Source organism: Pogoniulus pusillus, chromosome 42 (genome assembly GCF_015220805.1).
Source record: "Pogoniulus pusillus isolate bPogPus1 chromosome 42, bPogPus1.pri, whole genome shotgun sequence".
NCBI lineage: Eukaryota > Metazoa > Chordata > Aves > Piciformes > Lybiidae > Pogoniulus > Pogoniulus pusillus.
In genome coordinates this window covers 4,372,944-4,389,921 of record NC_087305.1, presented here as the reverse complement: position 1 = coordinate 4,389,921, position 16,978 = coordinate 4,372,944, and the positions used below count along the sequence as shown (strand labels likewise).

Here is a 16,978-nt window from a genome sequence, read left to right as displayed (position 1 = left end):
GCTGGGGGGGTGCAGCCTGCAGCAGAGGAGGCTCAGGGCAGAGCTGATTGCTGCCTGCAGCTGCCTGCAGGGAGGCTGTAGCCAGGTGGGGTTGGGCTCTGCTGCCAGGCAGGCAGGGCCAGCAGAAGGGGCCAGAGGCTGAAGCTGTGTCAGGGCAGGTTGAGGCTGGCTGTGAGGAGGAAGTTGTTGTCAGAGAGAGTGATTGGCACTGGAATGGGCTGCCCAGGGAGGTGGTGCAGTGCCCATGGCTGGAGGTGTTGCAGCCAAGCCTGGCTGGGCACTGAGTGCCATGGTCTGGTTGGCTGGGCAGGGCTGGGGGCTGGGTTGGGCTGGGTGAGCTTGGAGCTCTCTGCCACCCTGCCTGGTTCTACGATTCCATGTGTGTGCCCATGCCTGCACTGCCTAGGTGCCGTGCCCAGCATGCTGTGCATGTTCGGGTGTTGTCACAGGGTACCTGGGTGCATGTGTGTGCCATGCCTGGGTGCTGTGCCTATGCCTGGGTGCAGGGGCAGATGTGGGTTGTGTGCCCTGGGTGCTAGGATGCTGTGCCACGCCGGCTCCTGTGGCCGCGTACTGTGCCTAGCTGTGGGTGCCGTGCTGGGTGCGCAGCTGGGCGCGCTCCGCTCCTGCCCCCGTGCCCGCCGTTGAACTGCCGTGCGGCGTAGGGCTGAGCGCGGGCGCGCCGCGGCTGGGCAGGGCCGAGCCGACCACGTCCGCGTCCGCCTGAGCGGAGTCCAACCCCGCGGTGCAATCCCCGAGCGCGTCCGAGCAGCCCCGAGCGGAGCCGAGCGCGGCCGAGCAGCACCGAGCGGGGACGAGCAGCCCCGAGCGGAGCCGAGCGCGGCCGAGCTGCCCGGAGCGGAGCCGAGCAGCCCCGAGCGGAGCCGAGCGCGTCCGAGCAGCCCCGAGCATGCCCGAGCTGCCCCGAGCGGAGCTGAGGTGCCCGGAGCGAAGCTGAGCTGCCTTGAGCAGCCCCGAGCGGAGCCGAGCAGCCCCGAGCGGAGCCGAGCGCGGCCGAGCAGCCCCGAGCGGAGCGGAGCCGAGCGTGGCCGAGCAGCCCCGAGCGGGTCCCTCCGCCCCGTGCGGCCCTGCCCACCGCCGTGTCCGTCCCGCCGCGGGCGGAGCCGGGGCCGGCATGGCGGAGGCGGCGCAGGGTCGGGTGCAGGCGGCGGTGGAGAGCGCGGTGCAGGCCCTGGAGCGGGAGCGGATCCGGGGCATGCAGGTACCGGGGGGCCGAAGGCAGGGGACGGTGGGGAGGGGACATGAGGGGTCCGGGCCCTGCGAGGAAGCCGCTGCCTGACCCCGGCCCCTCCCTGTCCGTGTGCCCGGCGGGAGCCACGGAGCCGCCCCGGCTGGTCCCGGGCCCCTGAACCCTCCTGTGCCAGCCCTGAGCCCCCTCAAACCTCAGCGCCCTCCAAGTCGTCAGCCTTTGGCTTCCCCCCCCCGACCCCACCCGTGCCCTGTGCCCCCTGCACCCTCCCTGTGCCCCCTGCACCCTCCCTGTGCCCCCTGCACCCTCCCTGTGCCCTCCAGATGTGCCTTGTGCCCTTCCCCCCGCTCTGTCCTGTGCCCTTACACACCTCCTCTGCCCCCAGACATGTCCCGGGGTCCCTGCACGTACACTGTGCCCCCCCAGATGTCACCAGCATGTCCTGTGCCCTTACACACACCCTGTACCCCCTAAACACCTTCTTTGCCCCCCCCCAGCACATGCCCTGTGCCCCCCTAAATAAATTGTGCCCCTCCGATGTATCTCCTGTGCCCCCTACACATCCACTGTGCCCCTCGACGTTTGTCCTGTGCTCCCTAAATCTGTCCTCTGACCCCCCCCGGATACCCTGTCCCCCCCCCCTCATGATGCCGTCTGACCCCCACACATGCCTTATGCCCCCTAAATCTGCCCCCTGTGCCCCCCTCATGATGCCCTCTTACCCCTATACATGTTTTATGCCCCCTAAATCTGCCCTCTGACCCCCTCCCATACCATGTGCCCCCCCATGATGCCCTCTGACCCCCCATACATTCTTTATGCCCCCTAAATCTGCCCTCTGACCCCCTCCCATACCCTGTGGCCCCCTCATGATGCCCTCTGACCCCTATACATGCTATATGCCCCCTAAAGCTACCCTGTGCCCCCTTCATCACACCTGCTTTGTGCCCCCTAAATCTACCCCATGCCCCCTTCATCACACATGCTTTGTGCCCCCTGACTCTACCCCGTGCCCCCTTCATCACACCTGCTTTGTGCCCCCTAAATCTACCCCATGCCCCCTTCATCACACATGCTTTGTGCCCCCTAAATCTACCCCGTGCCCCCTTCATCACACCTGCTTTGTGCCCCCTAAATCTACCCCATGCCCCCTTCATCACACATGCTTTGTGCCCCCTAAATCTACCCCGTGCCCCCTTCATCACACCTGCTTTGTGGCCCCTAAATCTACCCTGTGCCCACCTCATCTACTCCGTGCCCCCCCGTGCCTGCACCCAGCTGTAGCCTCAGAGTGCAGCCCCCTCCTGCCAGGCTGCTCTCACCGAGCAGGGCATGTCCTCCCCACCTGTTGCCCCCCCTGACCAGCGCCTGGGTGTGCCCCCCAGGGTGCCATGTTCCGGTGCAGTGCGCGGTGCTGCGAGGACACCGCAGCCTCCATGCAGGAGGTGCAGCGCTGCATCGAGCGGTGCCATGCGCCCCTGGCACAGGCACAGGCCATCGTCACCGCCGAGCTGGAGCACTTCCAGGTGAGAGAGGGGATAAAGCACCTGGGGAGGGGGTGGGGAACCTGGGCAGGAGCCAGCGATGGGCACTGCCAGCCCAGAAGGCCAAGGGCAGCTTGGGCTGCAGGCAACGCAGTGTGGGCAGGGGTGGAGAGAGAGGATCCTGCCCCTCTGCCCTGCTCTGCTTCGTCTCTGAAGCTGTGCTGGTGGCCATCTGGAGCTGTGCTGGTAGCCATCTGAAGCTGTGCTGGTGGCCATCTGTGAAGCTGTGCTGGTGGCCATCTGTGAAGCTATGCTGGTAGCCATCTGAAGCTGTGCTGGTAGCCACCTGGAGCTATTCTGGTGGCCATCTGGAGCTGTGCTGGTGGCCATCTGAAGCTGTGCTGGTGGCCATCTGTGAAGCTATGCTGGTAGCCATCTGAAGCTGTGCTGGTGGCCATCCCTGAGGCTACTCTGGTGGCCACCTGGAGCTATGCTGGTGGCCATCTGGAGCTGTGCTGGTGGCCATCTGAAGCTGTGCTGGTGGCCATCTGTGAAGCTATGCTGGTAGCCATCGAGCTATTCTGGTGGCCATCTGGAGCTATTCTGGTGGCCATCTGAAGCTGTGCTGGTGGCCATCTGGAGCTGTGCTGGTGGCCATCTGAAGCTATTCTGGTGGCCATCTGAAGCTGTGCTGGTGGCCATCTGTGAAGCTATGCTGGTAGCCATCTGTGAAGCCAGGCTGACTCCGTCTGTCCCCTCCGCCCCCCGCAGGACCGCCTGAGCCGCTGCACGCTGCACTGCAACGACAAGGCTCGGGACGCGCTGGACGCGGGGGGCACCGAGGCTCGGGTACGCGGCCAGCTGGACGCCTGCCTGGCCGCCTGCGGCGATGACCACCTGCGCCTCATCCCTGCCATGGCCAAGAAGATGCAGGACAGCCTGGCCGCCCTGCAGCAGTGACGGTGGCACCCCGGCGCTGCCACCCTCGGCGCGCTCCTTCAAGGCGAGGTGCCAGGCTCCCGACCGCCTCGCTGGCTGCTGCGGGCTTGGGGTGGGGTGAGGTGCTGGGTGCCCCCTGCTTGGTGCCTGGTGCCAAGGGGTGAGCCTTTGTGCAAGGTGACCCTTAAAGATGTGTTGGGTGCCCCCCAGCTTGGTGCCTGGTGCCAAGGGGTGAGCCTTTGTGCAAGGTGACCCTTAAAGATGTGTTGGGTGCCCCCCAGCTTGGTGCCTGGTGCCAAGGGGTGAGCCTTTGTGCAAGGTGACCCTTAAAGATGTTTGGGTGCTCCCTGGGTGCCTGGTGCCAAGGGGTGAGCCCTTGCACAAGGTGACCCTTACAGATGTGTTGGGTGATGCTTTTGAGGGCTGGGGGGTGAGATGTGGGTGCAGGGTGCCGGTGGGAGATCTGCTGTAGGGGCTCAAGGTACTGGGAGGTGCTGGTACCTGTGGAGTGACCTGGGATGTGCTGTGGGCTTGGGGGATGCTGTTGGGTGCATGCATGGCTTGGGGAGACCCTTGCACGTGGGGTGACCTCTGCGTGGGTGCCTGGCACGGTGGTGACCCCTGCACTCCTGCAGCGTACTGCTGGGGGACCCCACGCACCCCTGCCCAGCAGCGGGGAGCCGCTTCACCGGCGCAGTGCACGGGGAGACCCCGTTACTGTGTATGGGAGCGACCCTTGCGTGGGTGCCGGCGTGGGGGTGACCCCTGCACGTCTGGAGTGACATTCCCACGCCGGCACGGCACTGGCTGGCTCCTGCGCACCGGCACTGCCGAGGCGACCTGGCACCGGCACTGCCGAGGGGACCTCGCACCGGCACTGCCGAGGCGACCTGGCACCGGCACTGCCGAGGGGACCTGGCACCGGCACTGCCGAGGCGACCTGGCACCGGCACTGCCGGTGCCTGCGTGGGGCCGGGGCCGCCGTACTGCCGCGTGTAGCAGCGCCTCCACTGGCGCTCCTTCGCTTTTACCTTGGCGCCTTTGCGCCGCCGCTCGGGGCAATACGGTAGCGGCGCCCCGGGCGCTGATTGGTTATGGCGTATGGGGGAGGCGGGAGGCAGAGGGCGGCTGCTATTGGCTGGCTGGGCGGGGGCGGGCTACGCCCGCTGGCGCGGTGACGTCAGGGCGCGGCGCGGTGACGTCAGAGCGCGGCGCGGAGCGGCAGCGAGGGGCGCGCAGGAGCCGCCATGAGCAAAGCGCATCCGCCCGAGCTGAAGAAGTGGGTCCGGGCCTGGGGAGGGGGTTCAGAGCGGGGCTGCGGCGGCCGAGGGGTGCAGGGCGGGAGGTAGCCGACGTGCTCCGGGGGTCTGCCGGTGTCGCGGGGCGTGCTGGTGCCCCGCGGGCCCGCCGGTGTCATGGCGGCTGGGGGGGGGGTGGTGTGAGGGGAGGCCTCTTCGCCGCCCCCCGCCGCTGCTGAGCTGCTGCCGCCCTCTCGTTTCAGGTTCATGGATAAGAAGCTGTCATGTGAGTGCCGCCCGCCTGGAGCTGAAGCCGCCCCGGGGTTGGGCTGCGCTGGGTAACGGGGAGAGCCCAGAGCCCTGCTGCCCCTCCTCACGCTGTGCTGCGGTGGGAGGGAGGCAGAGTGCCACGGGCTGGTTTCAGGCTTTAAAATCCGTTAATTTGTGTTAATTTGAAGTTGGGATTTATAACCACTTGGAGCAGGGGTTTCTTTCTGCATCTTACGTGATGCTCTGAGGGGTTCGCTTTGTGGACGTAGTGCGGGCAGCAGGGACAGGGCAGAGATTGTGCCCCCTGGCCTGGGCACTGGGAAGGCCACACTGGGCCCAGTTTTGGGCTCTGCACTCCGAGAAGGACATTGAAGGGCTGCAGCAGGTCCAGAGAAGGGCAACACAGCTGATGAAGGGTCTGCAGAACAGAGCTGGGGAGGAGCAGATTGAGAGTTGGCAAGACCTGGTTCAGGCTGCCCAGGGCAGTGATGGAGGCCCCTGGAGAGGGTTTGAAAGCTGTGAAGATACAGTGCTGAGGGGCACAGCTTGGTGGTGCCCTGGGGGCCTCGGCTCGGTGGTGCCCTGGGGGCCTCGGCTCGGTGGTGCTCTGGCAGTGCTAAGTGCTGCACTCAATGATCTTAAAGGTCTCTTAATGTTGCACTCAATGATCTTAAAGGTCTCTTCCAACCAAAATGACGTTAGGATTCTAAAGGCTTGCTGGTCCCACAAGAGCTCCCCTCTCCGTTGCCCCTAGCTCAGTTTGAGAGCTGCATTTCTGATGAGAAAAGACCCAGCAGTGGCTTTCAGCAGCCTCCTTTCTTCATACCTGCTCCAATGTCTTGCAGTGAAGCTCAATGGTGGTCGCCACGTCCAGGGGATCCTGCGTGGCTTTGATCCCTTCATGAACCTCGTGATTGATGAGTGCGTGGAGATGGCACCTGGGGGACAGCAGAACAACATTGGCATGGTGGTGAGTGCAAGCTGTGAAGTGGGCTGGCTTGGCAGAGAATTGGAGCAGAGGCTGCTGGGGGTTGGAAGGGACCTTCAAAAGTCATCTTGTCCAAATCCCCTCCCCACCACCACTACCCCCTTGCAGTCAGCAGGGATGTCTGAATGGTTGGAGTCATGGAATGCACTGGGTTGGAAAGGACCCTCTGAGGTCATAGAATGGTTTAGGATGGAAAGGAGGTCAAAGCTCAGCCAGTTCCAACCCTCCCTGCCATAGGGTGTCCCATAGGCAGGGACACCTCCAACTAGAACAGGTTGCTTAAGGCCTCATTCAGCCTGGTCCTGAACACCTTCAGGGAGGTTGTGGAGCACAGAAGCACCCAATGTGATCTTTGATCACATTGGGTGCTTCTGTGCTCCACAACCTCCCTGGGAAACCTGTGTCAGTCTCTCACCACCCTCAACCTGTGCCAGTCTCTCACCACCCACACTGCAAACCCTTTCCTAACACCCAGTTTCAGTCTCCCCTCTGCCACTTCAAACCCATTCCTCCTCCTTCTGTCATTCCAAGCCCTTGTCAGTAGTCCTTCCCCAGTCCTCCCCTTCAGATCCTGCAAGGCCACTCTAAGGTCTCCTTGAAGCCTTCTCTCCAGGCTGCACAGCAGGGACATCTGAATGGTTGGACTTGATGGTCATGGAATGCACTGGGTTAGAAAGGACTCTCCAAGGTCATCTTGTCCAACCCCCTGCGAGCAGCAGAGACACCTCCCAACTAGAGCAGGTTGCTCAGGGCCACATCAAACCTGACTTTGTCTCCAGGCATGGTGCCTCCACCACCTCTCTGGGCAACCTGCTCCAACAGTCCACCACCCTCAGAGAAAAGAACTTGCTCCTGATGTCCCTCTGGTCCAGTTTCAAACCATTGTCCCTCCTCCTGTCCCCACAGGCCCTTCTGAGCAGCCCTTCCTCAGCTTAAAACTCTTCTTGAAGGCTTTTTCCAACCAACCCCAATTTTTTATCCTCTTCAACTAGAGCAGGTTGCTCAGAACCCCAAAACAACCTAACCTGGAGTGGTTCCAGGGATGCAGCATCCACAATTTCTCTCTCCAAGCCTTTGAGGAACCTGTGGATATGTTTATTCTCACCACACAAAACATTTCACATCTCACCACCACCTCTCAACTCTCCCTTTTTTTAGGTGATAAGAGGAAACAGCATCATTATGTTGGAAGCATTGGAACGAGTATAGCAGGGGAGAATCCCACCTCATTCCCAGGCATCCTGACTCCAAGCTCTTCCCTTTCCTCTTCCCACTCTGCCACAAAGCTTCCCCAGGGCTTAAACTTATTTTGGGTTTGGTTTTGTTAAATAAATTTTCTACTGGTTGATGTAACTTGGGTCAGTCCTGCTGGGTGCTTGGCAGCAGCTGAGCCACGGGATCCAGCGTGGAGAAGGGGGATGCACTGAAGAGATTCCTTGAGGAAGGGCTGGAGATTTTTGCTTGAGGAAAGGTCAAGAAGAGCTTGAAGTTGGACCACAGGAACTTGTTTGGGGAAGGCTGCTTGGGGAACATTCCTTGGGGAAGGCTTTGGGGGAGATTCCCTGGGGAAGGTTCCTTGGGGGGAGATTTCCTGGGGGGAGATTTCCTAGGGAAGGCTTTGGGGGAGATTCCCTGGGGAAGGAGGCTTGAGGGGAGACTCCCTGGAGAAGGTTCCTTGGGGGGAAATTTCCTGAGGAAGACTTGGTGGGAGATTTCCTGGGGAAGGAGGCTTGGGGGGAGATTCCCTGGGGAAGGTTCCTTGGGAGATTTCTCTGGGGGAGATTCTCTGGGGAAGGTTCCTTGGGGGGAGATTCCCTGAGGAAGGTTCCTTGGGGCAGTTTCCCTGAGGAAGGGTTGAACACTCGGGAAAGCTTCTGCACTGCTCTTTGAGCTGCAGGCCAGCCTGAGCGAGCTGAGCATCTCCTCTGAGGGACTCAGCCTGGAGGTCTCCCTTCAGCACCTCCAGCGGTGGCTCAGGAGCTGCAGCGGTGGATCCCTCCCTCCGAAGGTTGTGTGCTGGAGGCTGGAGCCGAGCTCAGAGCTCTGTCTTCAGCTTCTCATGCAGCCCCTCCTGGTCGATGCGGTGGCCGTTGCCGTGCCAGCGGTGGTAGCCCAGCAGGGCAGCGTTCTTGGCCGCGATGCTGCTCATCTCCATGGCGCTGGCAGCTCGCTCGATGCCGCTCACGTAGTAGATGTGGTCGTGCAGGAGGATGGGAGGACATTTCTCTGGGGGCCTGTACTCAGGGTAAGCCAACCACTGCTTCACCTTGAGGGAGTCATAGGAGGAGAAGAGCAGGTTGAGCTGCTCCTTGGTCAGCACCTCCTTGGAGAACACCTTCCAGACAGCCAACTGCGAGGGCAGCTCTGCCTCCCTGCTGGCAGCTCCCACAGGGGACACCTTCCCCACGCTGTTGAAGAAGAGGTTGGGATTGTCCATGGTCAAGATGACCCCAAAAGGAAAGGTTGCTGGCTCTGGGTAACCAAAGAAGGAGGTGTTGAGGCGGCCGTGCACCAGCGTGGTGATGGTCTGGTGGTACAGGTTGGGCAGCTGGCGGATGGGAGGCTCAAAGTTCTTGAAGCTGATGTTGGCCAAGTCGGGGCCCAGCGGAGCAGCGATGAAGACCATGTCGTAGGTGTCCCCTGTCACCTCTGAGCCTGTGTTGTAAGTGACCTGGTAGAGCTTCACCGGGTCCCCTGGGGAGCACAGCTTGGTTATGCCACTGCAGTGCTGGGGGGGATCCCACCTGTCCCTCTGACTCTCCCCTCTGGGCTCTCAGCACCTTGCTGCCAGCTGGAGTAGTGTTAGAACTAGGCCCAGCTTGGCTGTGAGCTGGGGTGGGGAGCAGAGCTCACTTCTCCTCTTGGAACCCCATGGAAGGATATGGGGGGGACATATTTGAGGGGAAGGATATGGGGAAGTATTTGAGGGTAAGGATTTGGGGGGACATATTTGGAGGTGTGGATATGGGGAAGTATTTGAGGGTAGGATTTGGGGGGACATATTTGGAGGTGTGGATATGGGGGGTATTGAGGGCATGGATGTTGAGGGGCATATTTGGGGGTATGGATATGGGGGGACATATTTGGGGGCAAAGGATATGAGGGATAATGAGGTTAGGGGTATGGGGGTAAAAACATGAGTGGGTTTATGGAGGTAAGGATGTGGAAGTAAGGACAGGAAGACCATGGAAGACCCAAGGCTTTGCTTCAGGCTGCCCCTCCCCACCAAAGCAACCTCAACTCACCTGTGGGCCCAGGCCTGACTTTGGGCTCTATGGACAACACAGTCCCATGGATAACTTCAGCCTTGGAGGCAGACAGCAGACCACTGCAGACCAGTTTGTTTCCCCCTTTCACTGACCAAAGGCCTGAGTCCACCCCTGCCAGCGAAACAGCACCTACAAGGAAGCAGTGTGGTTGTGTGGCTGAGCACTTGAAACACAGAGGGGCAGAACAGGGGCAGAATCCTAACCCTTTGGGGCACAGAGCTTGCTGCAGGCCAAGGACTTGTGGCAGGGAGGCAGTAACACAGCACAGGAGGTTGTGCTGCACGGGAGCAGGAGTCCCAACAGCCACGAGGAGCAGCAGGTCCTCAGGATGGCCACGCTGGGAGCTCAGGGCTATGGAGGGTCCTTTCCAACCCAGTGTATTCCATGATCATCGAGTCCAACCGTTCAGATGTTCCTGCTGCCTGCAGGGGGCTTGGACAAATTGATGGATGGCTGAGAGCAGCCCTGAGGAACAGGACCTGAGGGTCTGGGGTGATGCAAAGCTCAACAGGAGCCTGCAGTGTGAGTGCAGCCCAGACATAACCCTGTGCTGGGCTGCAGGAGGAGCAGTGTGGGCACAGGGCAAGGGAGGGGATTCTGCCCCTTGGCTCTGCTCTCCTCAGACCCCACCTGCAGTCCCGGGTGCAGCTCTGCAGCCCCCAGCACAAGCAGGACATAGAAGTGTTGGAGCCAGCCCAGAGGAAGCCACCAAGATGCTGAGAGGGCTGCAGCAGCTCTGCTCTGAGCACAGGCTGAGAGAGTTGAGGCTGTGCAGCCTGGAGAGGAGAAGGCTTCCAGGACAGCTTGGAGTGGTCTTGCAGGATCTGAAGGGGGCTGCAGGAAGTTGCCCAGGGGGAGTTTATGGAGCACAGAAGCACAGAATGTGATCAGAGATCACTCACCCACGAAACCATTGATGTTGACACCCTGCCCATAGTTGACTCTCATGGCTGGACAAACCACCTCGTTGATGAACTTGTGGGAGAAGCCAGCTCTCTGCATGGCTTCATCGATGCTCTGGTTGAGCAGGAGGGTGAAGCTGTCCCCTCCAAGGGCGTGCAGCAGCCTCTCGTTGCTGCTGAAGGCGTAGTCGTGCGTCTGGTAGCGATAGATCCTGCGGGCAGGGGCGAGGAGAGGATGCACACAGAGCTGCACAGGCTGCAGAGGAGAAGGCTCCCAGGTGACCTTCTTGTGGCCTTGCAGTATCTTAAGGGGGCTGCAAAAAAGCTGGGGAGGGACTTTTGAGGCTGTCAGGTAGGGATAGGACTGGGGAGAAGGGAACAAAGCTGGAAATGGGGAGATTCAGCCTGGATGTTAGGAAGACTTTGTTCAACAGGAGGGTGGTCAGAGCCTGGCAGGGGTTGCCCAGGGAGATGGTGGAAGCCTCATTCCTGAAGGTGCTTAAGGCCAGGCTGGATGAGACTGTGGCCAGCCTGATCTAGTGTGAGGTGTCCCTGCCCATGGCAGGGAGGTTGGAACTGGCTGCTCCTTGTGGTCCCCTCCACCCTTGACTGATTCTATGAGTTTTAGCCACAGAATCTGAGGAGGATCACTAAAGCTTCACAGCTCTTCCTGGCAGCAGCAGCTCCTCCAACCAAACCCTGGGCTAAGCAGATCTGAACTTTCCTTATCAATGTCCTATCCTTGCCCAACAGAAGCATTTTGAGCAGTGATGGATGTTAGGAGGAAGTTCTGCACAGCCCTGTGAGGAGAGGCTGAGGGAGCTGGGGGGGTGCAGCCTGCAGCAGAGGAGGCTCAGGGCAGAGCTGATTGCTGCCTGCAGCTGCCTGCAGGGAGGCTGTAGCCAGGTGGGGTTGGGCTCTGCTGCCAGGCAGGCAGGGCCAGAAGCAGGGGCCAGAGGCTGAAGCTGTGGCAGGGCAGGCTGAGGCTGGAGGTGAGGAGGAAGTTGTTGGCAGAGAGAGTGATTGGCACTGGGATGGGCTGCCCAGGGAGGTGGTGCAGTGCCCATGGCTGGAGGTGTTGCAGCCAAGGCTGTCTGGGGCACTGAGTGCCATGGTCTGGTTGGTTGGGCAGGGCTGGGGGCTAGGCTGGGCTGGCTGAGCTTGGAGCTCTCTGCCAACCTGCCTGGCTCTGTGATTCTATGCATTCCATTCTCTGATCACTTCTCTTGATGCTATCATCTCAGGATTGCTCACTGGGACAGAGCAACCAGGAGCTCCTTGCCCACCTCTCCCATCACAGGTGCCCACTGTACCTCATGAACTTGTCCAGGATGTCCTCCACCCACATGTACATCCGCAGGGGGTTGAGGCCATAGTGCCAGAGGAGCTTGAGGAGGTTGATCAGGTACCAGCTGCTCTCCTCAAACACAAAGTCCTCCCCGTTGTAGATGCCCAGCAGGCTGCCTTGTGCTGGGGCAACCGAGAGACCTCCAGGGTTGGGGTGGGGAGGGGGAAAAAAAGGCATTTAATGAAAGGTTAGACTCAGATTTTGACTTCCAGAGGCAACCTCCCTGTGCTCTGCTGCTGGTCAGCATTTGCTGATGGATCTCCAGGGCTGGGAGAGGGGAATTGGGCCCTGACCAGCAGCCAGGTCACTGTTTGGGCTGACTTCTGGACCTTCACAACGAGGCACCCTTGGGGCTGGGAGGTGCCAATCCCATTCCTGCTTTTCCCAGGGGATGATCTGGGGGTTTGCAGGGGAAGGATGGGAGGAGGAATATTGGTGGGGGTTAAGGATATTGGGGGAGGGTGTGGGGAGGGAGGAGGGCATACTCTGGGGGGATAGAGGATATGGAGGCTAAGGATATAGGGGGAATATTGGGGGTAAGGATATGGGGGTCATATTTGGGGGTAAATATATGGGGGGGTATTGAGGGTAAGGATATGGAGGGGCCATATTTGGGGGTAAGGATATGGGGGGGACATATTTGGGGGTAAGTACCTGGGGGGTATTGAGGATAAGGACATGGGGGGGACATATTTGGGGGTAAGGATATGGAGGGGTATTGAGGACAAGGATATGGGGGGGCATATTTGGGGGTAAGTACCTGGGGGGTATTGAGGATAAGGACATGGAGGGGACATATTTGGGGGTAAGTACCTGGGGGGTATTGAGGATAAGGACATGAAGGGGACATATTTGGGGGTAAGGATATGGAGGGGTATTGAGTACAAGGATATGGGGGGGCACATTTGGGGGTAAGTACCTGGGAGGGGCTATTGAGGGTAATGATATGGGGGAGATGTATCTGGGGGTAAGGATATGAGGGACAATGAGGTTAGGGATATGGGGGTAAGGATATGGAAGTTAAGGGTAGGAGGGGGGATACAAGGGCTGAAGATATGGGGGGGAGTTAAGGAGATGGGGGTGATACTGAGGGGAAACAGGGGGCTGTTGGGGGTAAGGATATAGAGGGATGTTGGGGGGGTTATTAAGGGTATATATAGGACAGTACTGAGGGGTCAGGATACGGGGGGGATATTGAGGGTGAAGATGTAAGGAGGATATTGAGACTAATAACATGGGGGGACATTGAGGGGAGGGGGCTAAGGGAGGAGGTAAAAATGAGAGGGGGGGTTAAAGATATGGGAGGGATATTGGGGGGTTAAAGATGGGGGGGATATTGGAGGTAAGCACCTGGGGGGCTACTGGAGAGTAAGGTGGGACAGTGAGTAACGCTGTGGGGGGGTTACGGTTGTGGGGGGCACTGAGGCTAAGGATAGAGAGGGGAGGGGAGGCTGTGGAAGGCAGGGGGCAGCCATAGGTGCGGTGTTCTGGGGATGCCTCCCCCCGGCCCAGCGGAGCCGGAGGCGGCGGCGGAGCGGGAGCGCGGGCGCGGGGCTGGCTGCGTGCGCGGTGCTGTGCGGGCCGGGGCTGGCTGCGTGCGCGGTGCTGTGCGGGCCGGGGCTGGCTGCGTGCGCGGTGCTGTGCGGGCCGGGGCTGGCTGCGTGCGCGGTGCTGTGCGGGCCGGGGCTGGCTGCGTGTGCGGTGCTGTGCGGGCCGGGGCTGGCTGCGTGCGCGGTGCTGTGCGGGCCGGGGCTGGCTGCGTGCGCGGTGCTGGCTGCGTGCGCGGTGCTGGCTGCGTGTGCGGTGCTGTGCGGGCGCGGGGCTGGCTGCGTGCGCGGGGCTGGCTGCGTGCGCGGGGCTGGCTGCGTGCGCGGTGCTGTGCGGGCCGGGGCTGGCTGCGTGTGCGGTGCTGTGCGGGCCGGGGCTGGCTGCGTGCGCGGTGCTGTGCGGGCCGGGGCTGTCGGGGGTGCGCTTGTGGCCCGGGCGCTGCCTCACCGAGCTGCTGGACGAAGTGCTTCATGTGCAGGTTGAGGGGGTGGATGACGGAGCCGCCGGCCTCGTAGGCCTGTCCGTGCAGCTGCTCGGTGGCCAAGCGTCCTCCCGGCGCCGCCTTCTCCATCAGCTGCAGGCGCACGGCGGGGCCGAAGCGGCGGCGGAGGAAGTAAGCGGTGGCCGCTCCGCCGATGCCGCCGCCGACCACGGCTGCAAGAAGCGTGCCCGGGCGGTGAGAGGCTCCCCGCACATCCCCCCCCGCCTCCCCTTCCCCCGGTGCCGGTGCGGTGCGTACCGATGCTGGCAGGGTTCTGCCGTGCCGGGGCGGGCGGGCAGAGAGCGGCGAGCAGCAGCAGCGGCAGCGGCAGGCCGCGGCCCGGCATGGCTGCGGGGAGGGCAGGCGGGGCCGTGCCGGCAGCCGAGCCCTGCCCCGGCCGAGCCCGGCGGAGCGGTGGGCGGGAGGCGGAGGGAGGCTGAACGGGAGCCGAGGAACCTGCTGGAGTTTGTCCTGCCGCAGGATAAGGAACAAACTGCGCTGGGGGCGGGGGGGAAGGGTTGGTTTTGGGGCGAGTTTGTACTCTCCGGTCCTCGGTGCACCGATCGTGGCTCTGTGCCGGGCTCCGGTCGCTATCGACGCTTCTTTTACTGCTCTCTGGAGGGTTGTTTCGTCCCCGTGGGTTGGTGTTTGGCTTGGAAGAGCTCCAGGAGCACCTCCGAGGCTGCGAAGAGATCCGCAAACGCCTGCGGGCAGAGCTCCAAGCGGTTTCGTCGGGGCATGGGCGGTGGGATGGAGGCTCCCGGAGCCAACCTGCCGCGGCCACCGAGCTGCGGGGGGACCGGACCCGGCCAGAGACCGGCGGGGAAGCGTGCAAGGGGTCAGAGAGGGTCGTGGAAGCATAGAACTGGTCAGAGAGGGTCCTGGAAGCACAGAACTGGTCAGAGAGGGCCCTGGAAGCACAGAACTGGTCAGAGAGGGTCCTGGAAGCACAGAACTGGTCAGAGAGGGTCCTGGAAGCACAGAACTGGTCAGAGAGGGTCATGGAAGCACAGAACTGGTCAGAGAGGGTCCTGGAAGCACAGAACTGGTCAGAGAGGGTCCTGGAAGCACAGAACTGGTCAGAGAGGGTCCTGGAAGCATAGAGCTGGTCAGAGAGAGTCATGGAAGCACAGAACTGGTCAGAGAGGGTCCTGGAAGCACAGAACTGGTCAGAGAGGGTCCTGGAAGCATAGAGCTGGTCAGAGAGGGTCATGGAAGCATAGAACTGGTCAGAGAGGGTCCTGGAAGCATAGAGCTGGTCAGAGAGGGTCATGGAAGCATAGAACTGGTCAGAGAGGGTCCTGGAAGCATAGAACTGGTCAGAGAGGGTCCTGGAAGCACAGAACTGGTCAGAGAGGGTCATGGAAGCACAAAACTGGTCACACAGAATCATGGAACCATAGAATCAGGCAGGTTGGCAGAGAGCTCCAAGCTCCTCCAGCCCAACCTAGCACCCAGCCCTGCCCAACCAACCAGACCAAGTCAAGAGAGCTGTTGAGGTGCTGGAAGGTGCCCAGAGCAGGGCAGCAAGGCTGGGGAGGGGCCTGGAGCACAGCCCTGTGAGGAGAGGCTGAGGGAGCTGGGGGGGTGCAGCCTGCAGCAGAGGAGGCTCAGGGCAGAGCTCATTGCTGCCTGCAGCTGCCTGCAGGGAGGCTGTAGCCAGGTGGGGTTGGGCTCTGCTGCCAGGCAGGCAGGGCCAGAAGCAGGGGCCAGAGGCTGAAGCTGTGGCAGGGCAGGTTGAGGCTGGCTGTGAGGAGGAAGTTGTTGTCAGAGAGAGTGATTGGCACTGGAATGGGCTGCCCAGGGAGGTGGTGCAGTGCCCATGGCTGGAGGTGTTGCAGCCAAGGCTGGCTGGGGCACTGAGTGCCATGGTCTGCTGGGTGATGGCTTCAGACTGGAGGAAGTTGGACTGAGATTGGAAATTAGGAAGAAATTCTTCCCCATGGGGGCAGTGAGGCACTGGAGCAGCTTGCCCAGATGAGTTGTGTAGGCTCTAAACCTGGCAGCGTTCAGATCCAGGTTGGATGGGCCCTGGAGCAAGCTGGTCTGGTGGGAGTTGTCCCTGTCTATGGCAGGGGGTTGGAACTGGGAATGATCCAGTGTGTCCAGCAGATCCAGGGAGGTTCTCCCCCCCTTCTGCTCTGCCCTGGGGAGACCTCATCTTGAGCCCTGCCTTCAGTTTGGGGCTTCCCAGTGGAAGAGGGACAGGAACTGCTGGAGAGAGTCCAAGGGAGGGCTGTGAGGATGAGGAGGGGAGTGGAGCACTGCCTGGGGAGGAGAGGCTGAGGGCCCTGGGGCTGCTTAGTCTGCAGAAGAGAAGACTGAGAGGGGATTGAATCAATGTTTGGAACTCTCTGAGGGCTGGGGGTCAGGAGGGGGGGACAGGCTCTGCTCACTGCTGCCTGGGACAGGAGCAGCAGCAGTGGATGGAAGCTGCAGCACAGGAGGTTGCAGCTCAGCACAAGGGCAACTTCTTGGCTGGAAGGGTCCCAGAGCCTGGCACAGGCTGCCCAGAGAGGTTGTGGAGTCTCCTTGTGTGGAGCCTTTCCAGGCCTGTCTGGATGTGTTCTGTGTGCCCTGAGCTGCATTGTGTGGCCCTGCTGTGGCAGGGGGCTTGGACTGGATGAGCTCTTTGGGTCCCTTCCAGCCCCTGGGATTTGTGATCTTTAAGGTCCACGACTCTATGAAATGTGCCAATCACTGCAGCTCTGCCCAGGGGCTGCTGGACTCAAGAGCAACTTCATATTCCACACCTGGAATACCAAAGAAACCTTTTCCATGAGGAGAACACAGGCAGTGAATAAGAGAACATCTCCTTTTAGCTGCACCCAGCGAGGAGGTGGCTGAGAAAGAACTCCCAAGGCTCCAACTTCCACACTGCATTAGTTTTATTAAGCCACAAACTTCACACGAGGTGGAGGCACCACAGAGGCAAGGGACACAACATTCCCAGAAAAAAAGGGATTTTTCTCCCACCCAAAGCCAACTTTTCCTACCTGTAGGCTCAGCTCATCACAAATTAATTATTTCAAAGCTCCACGAGGCAAAAATCAGTGATTTCCCCACCCAATTTGGCACCCTCCTGTGTTCCCCTGCAGCTCCACCACCCCGAAGCTCCACAGCTTGTTCTGGGAGCAAAGTCAAAAACAGAGCCCCAAATTTCCACCCAGAATTGGTTGGAAATGGCTGAGGCCAAAGCTGGCAGCAAGGAACTGATTTGCCTGGACTGAAATAGGTCCAGGAAGGGAAACGACTTGCAGCAGCTCCTTCATAGTGAGGCAGAGTCTGGTGGGTTCCTGAC

General features: G+C 60.9%; 3 protein-coding genes across 4 annotated transcripts in view; 2 read left to right on the top strand and 1 right to left on the bottom strand.

The window, feature by feature from the left end:
* SNRPG (small nuclear ribonucleoprotein polypeptide G) overlaps window positions 1–7,482 on the top strand; it is a 322,953-nt gene extending 315,471 nt beyond the window's left edge. The window contains exons 1-4 of one of the 2 annotated variants that reach the window (XM_064175689.1): window positions 4,803–4,912; window positions 5,135–5,157; window positions 5,987–6,111; window positions 7,288–7,482. In XM_064175689.1, the coding sequence (XP_064031759.1) occupies window positions 4,881–4,912; window positions 5,135–5,157; window positions 5,987–6,111; window positions 7,288–7,338 (231 nt within the window). In that variant the 5' untranslated portion in view covers window positions 4,803–4,880 and the 3' untranslated portion in view covers window positions 7,339–7,482. Of the gene's footprint in view, window positions 1–4,802; window positions 4,913–5,134; window positions 5,158–5,986; window positions 6,112–7,287 lie in introns of those variants that run through there. The other variant, XM_064175690.1, reaches the window with a different exon arrangement.
* FAM136A (family with sequence similarity 136 member A) lies at window positions 1,087–6,053 on the top strand. The gene is made up of 5 exons (XM_064175687.1): window positions 1,087–1,222; window positions 2,596–2,736; window positions 3,466–3,702; window positions 5,135–5,157; window positions 5,987–6,053. The coding sequence occupies exons 1-3, from the start codon at window positions 1,136–1,138 to the stop codon at window positions 3,652–3,654; spliced, it is 417 nt and encodes a 138-aa protein (XP_064031757.1). The 5' UTR covers window positions 1,087–1,135; the 3' UTR covers window positions 3,655–3,702; window positions 5,135–5,157; window positions 5,987–6,053.
* On the bottom strand, window positions 7,203–14,176 carry LOC135192497 (prenylcysteine oxidase 1-like). Its single transcript, XM_064175675.1, has 6 exons — window positions 13,936–14,176; window positions 13,644–13,850; window positions 11,614–11,788; window positions 10,301–10,512; window positions 9,375–9,527; window positions 7,203–8,823 (listed from the first exon to the last, which is right to left on the bottom strand). The coding sequence occupies exons 1-6, from the start codon at window positions 14,021–14,023 to the stop codon at window positions 8,165–8,167; spliced, it is 1,494 nt and encodes a 497-aa protein (XP_064031745.1). The 5' UTR covers window positions 14,024–14,176; the 3' UTR covers window positions 7,203–8,164.
* Window positions 14,177–16,978: the final 2,802 nt, after the last annotated feature.

Bases quoted from the DNA above. Each gene is read 5' to 3' on its own strand.
- FAM136A (XM_064175687.1), top strand. From the start codon at position 1,136: ATGGCGGAGGCGGCGCAGGGTCGGGTGCAGGCGGCGGTGGAGAGCGCG. The intron at 1,223-2,595 runs GTACCGGGGGGC...TGTGCCCCCCAG, and splicing joins AGCGGATCCGGGGCATGCAG to GGTGCCATGTTCCGGTGCAG. The intron at 2,737-3,465 runs GTGAGAGAGGGG...CGCCCCCCGCAG, and splicing joins CCGAGCTGGAGCACTTCCAG to GACCGCCTGAGCCGCTGCAC.
- LOC135192497 (XM_064175675.1), bottom strand. From the start codon at position 14,023: ATGCCGGGCCGCGGCCTGCCGCTGCCGCTGCTGCTGCTCGCCGCTCTC. The intron at 11,789-13,643 runs GTGAGGCAGCGC...CCAACCCTGGAG, and splicing joins GCACTTCGTCCAGCAGCTCG to GTCTCTCGGTTGCCCCAGCA. The intron at 9,528-10,300 runs GTGAGTGATCTC...GCTTCCTTGTAG, and splicing joins CAACATCAATGGTTTCGTGG to GTGCTGTTTCGCTGGCAGGG.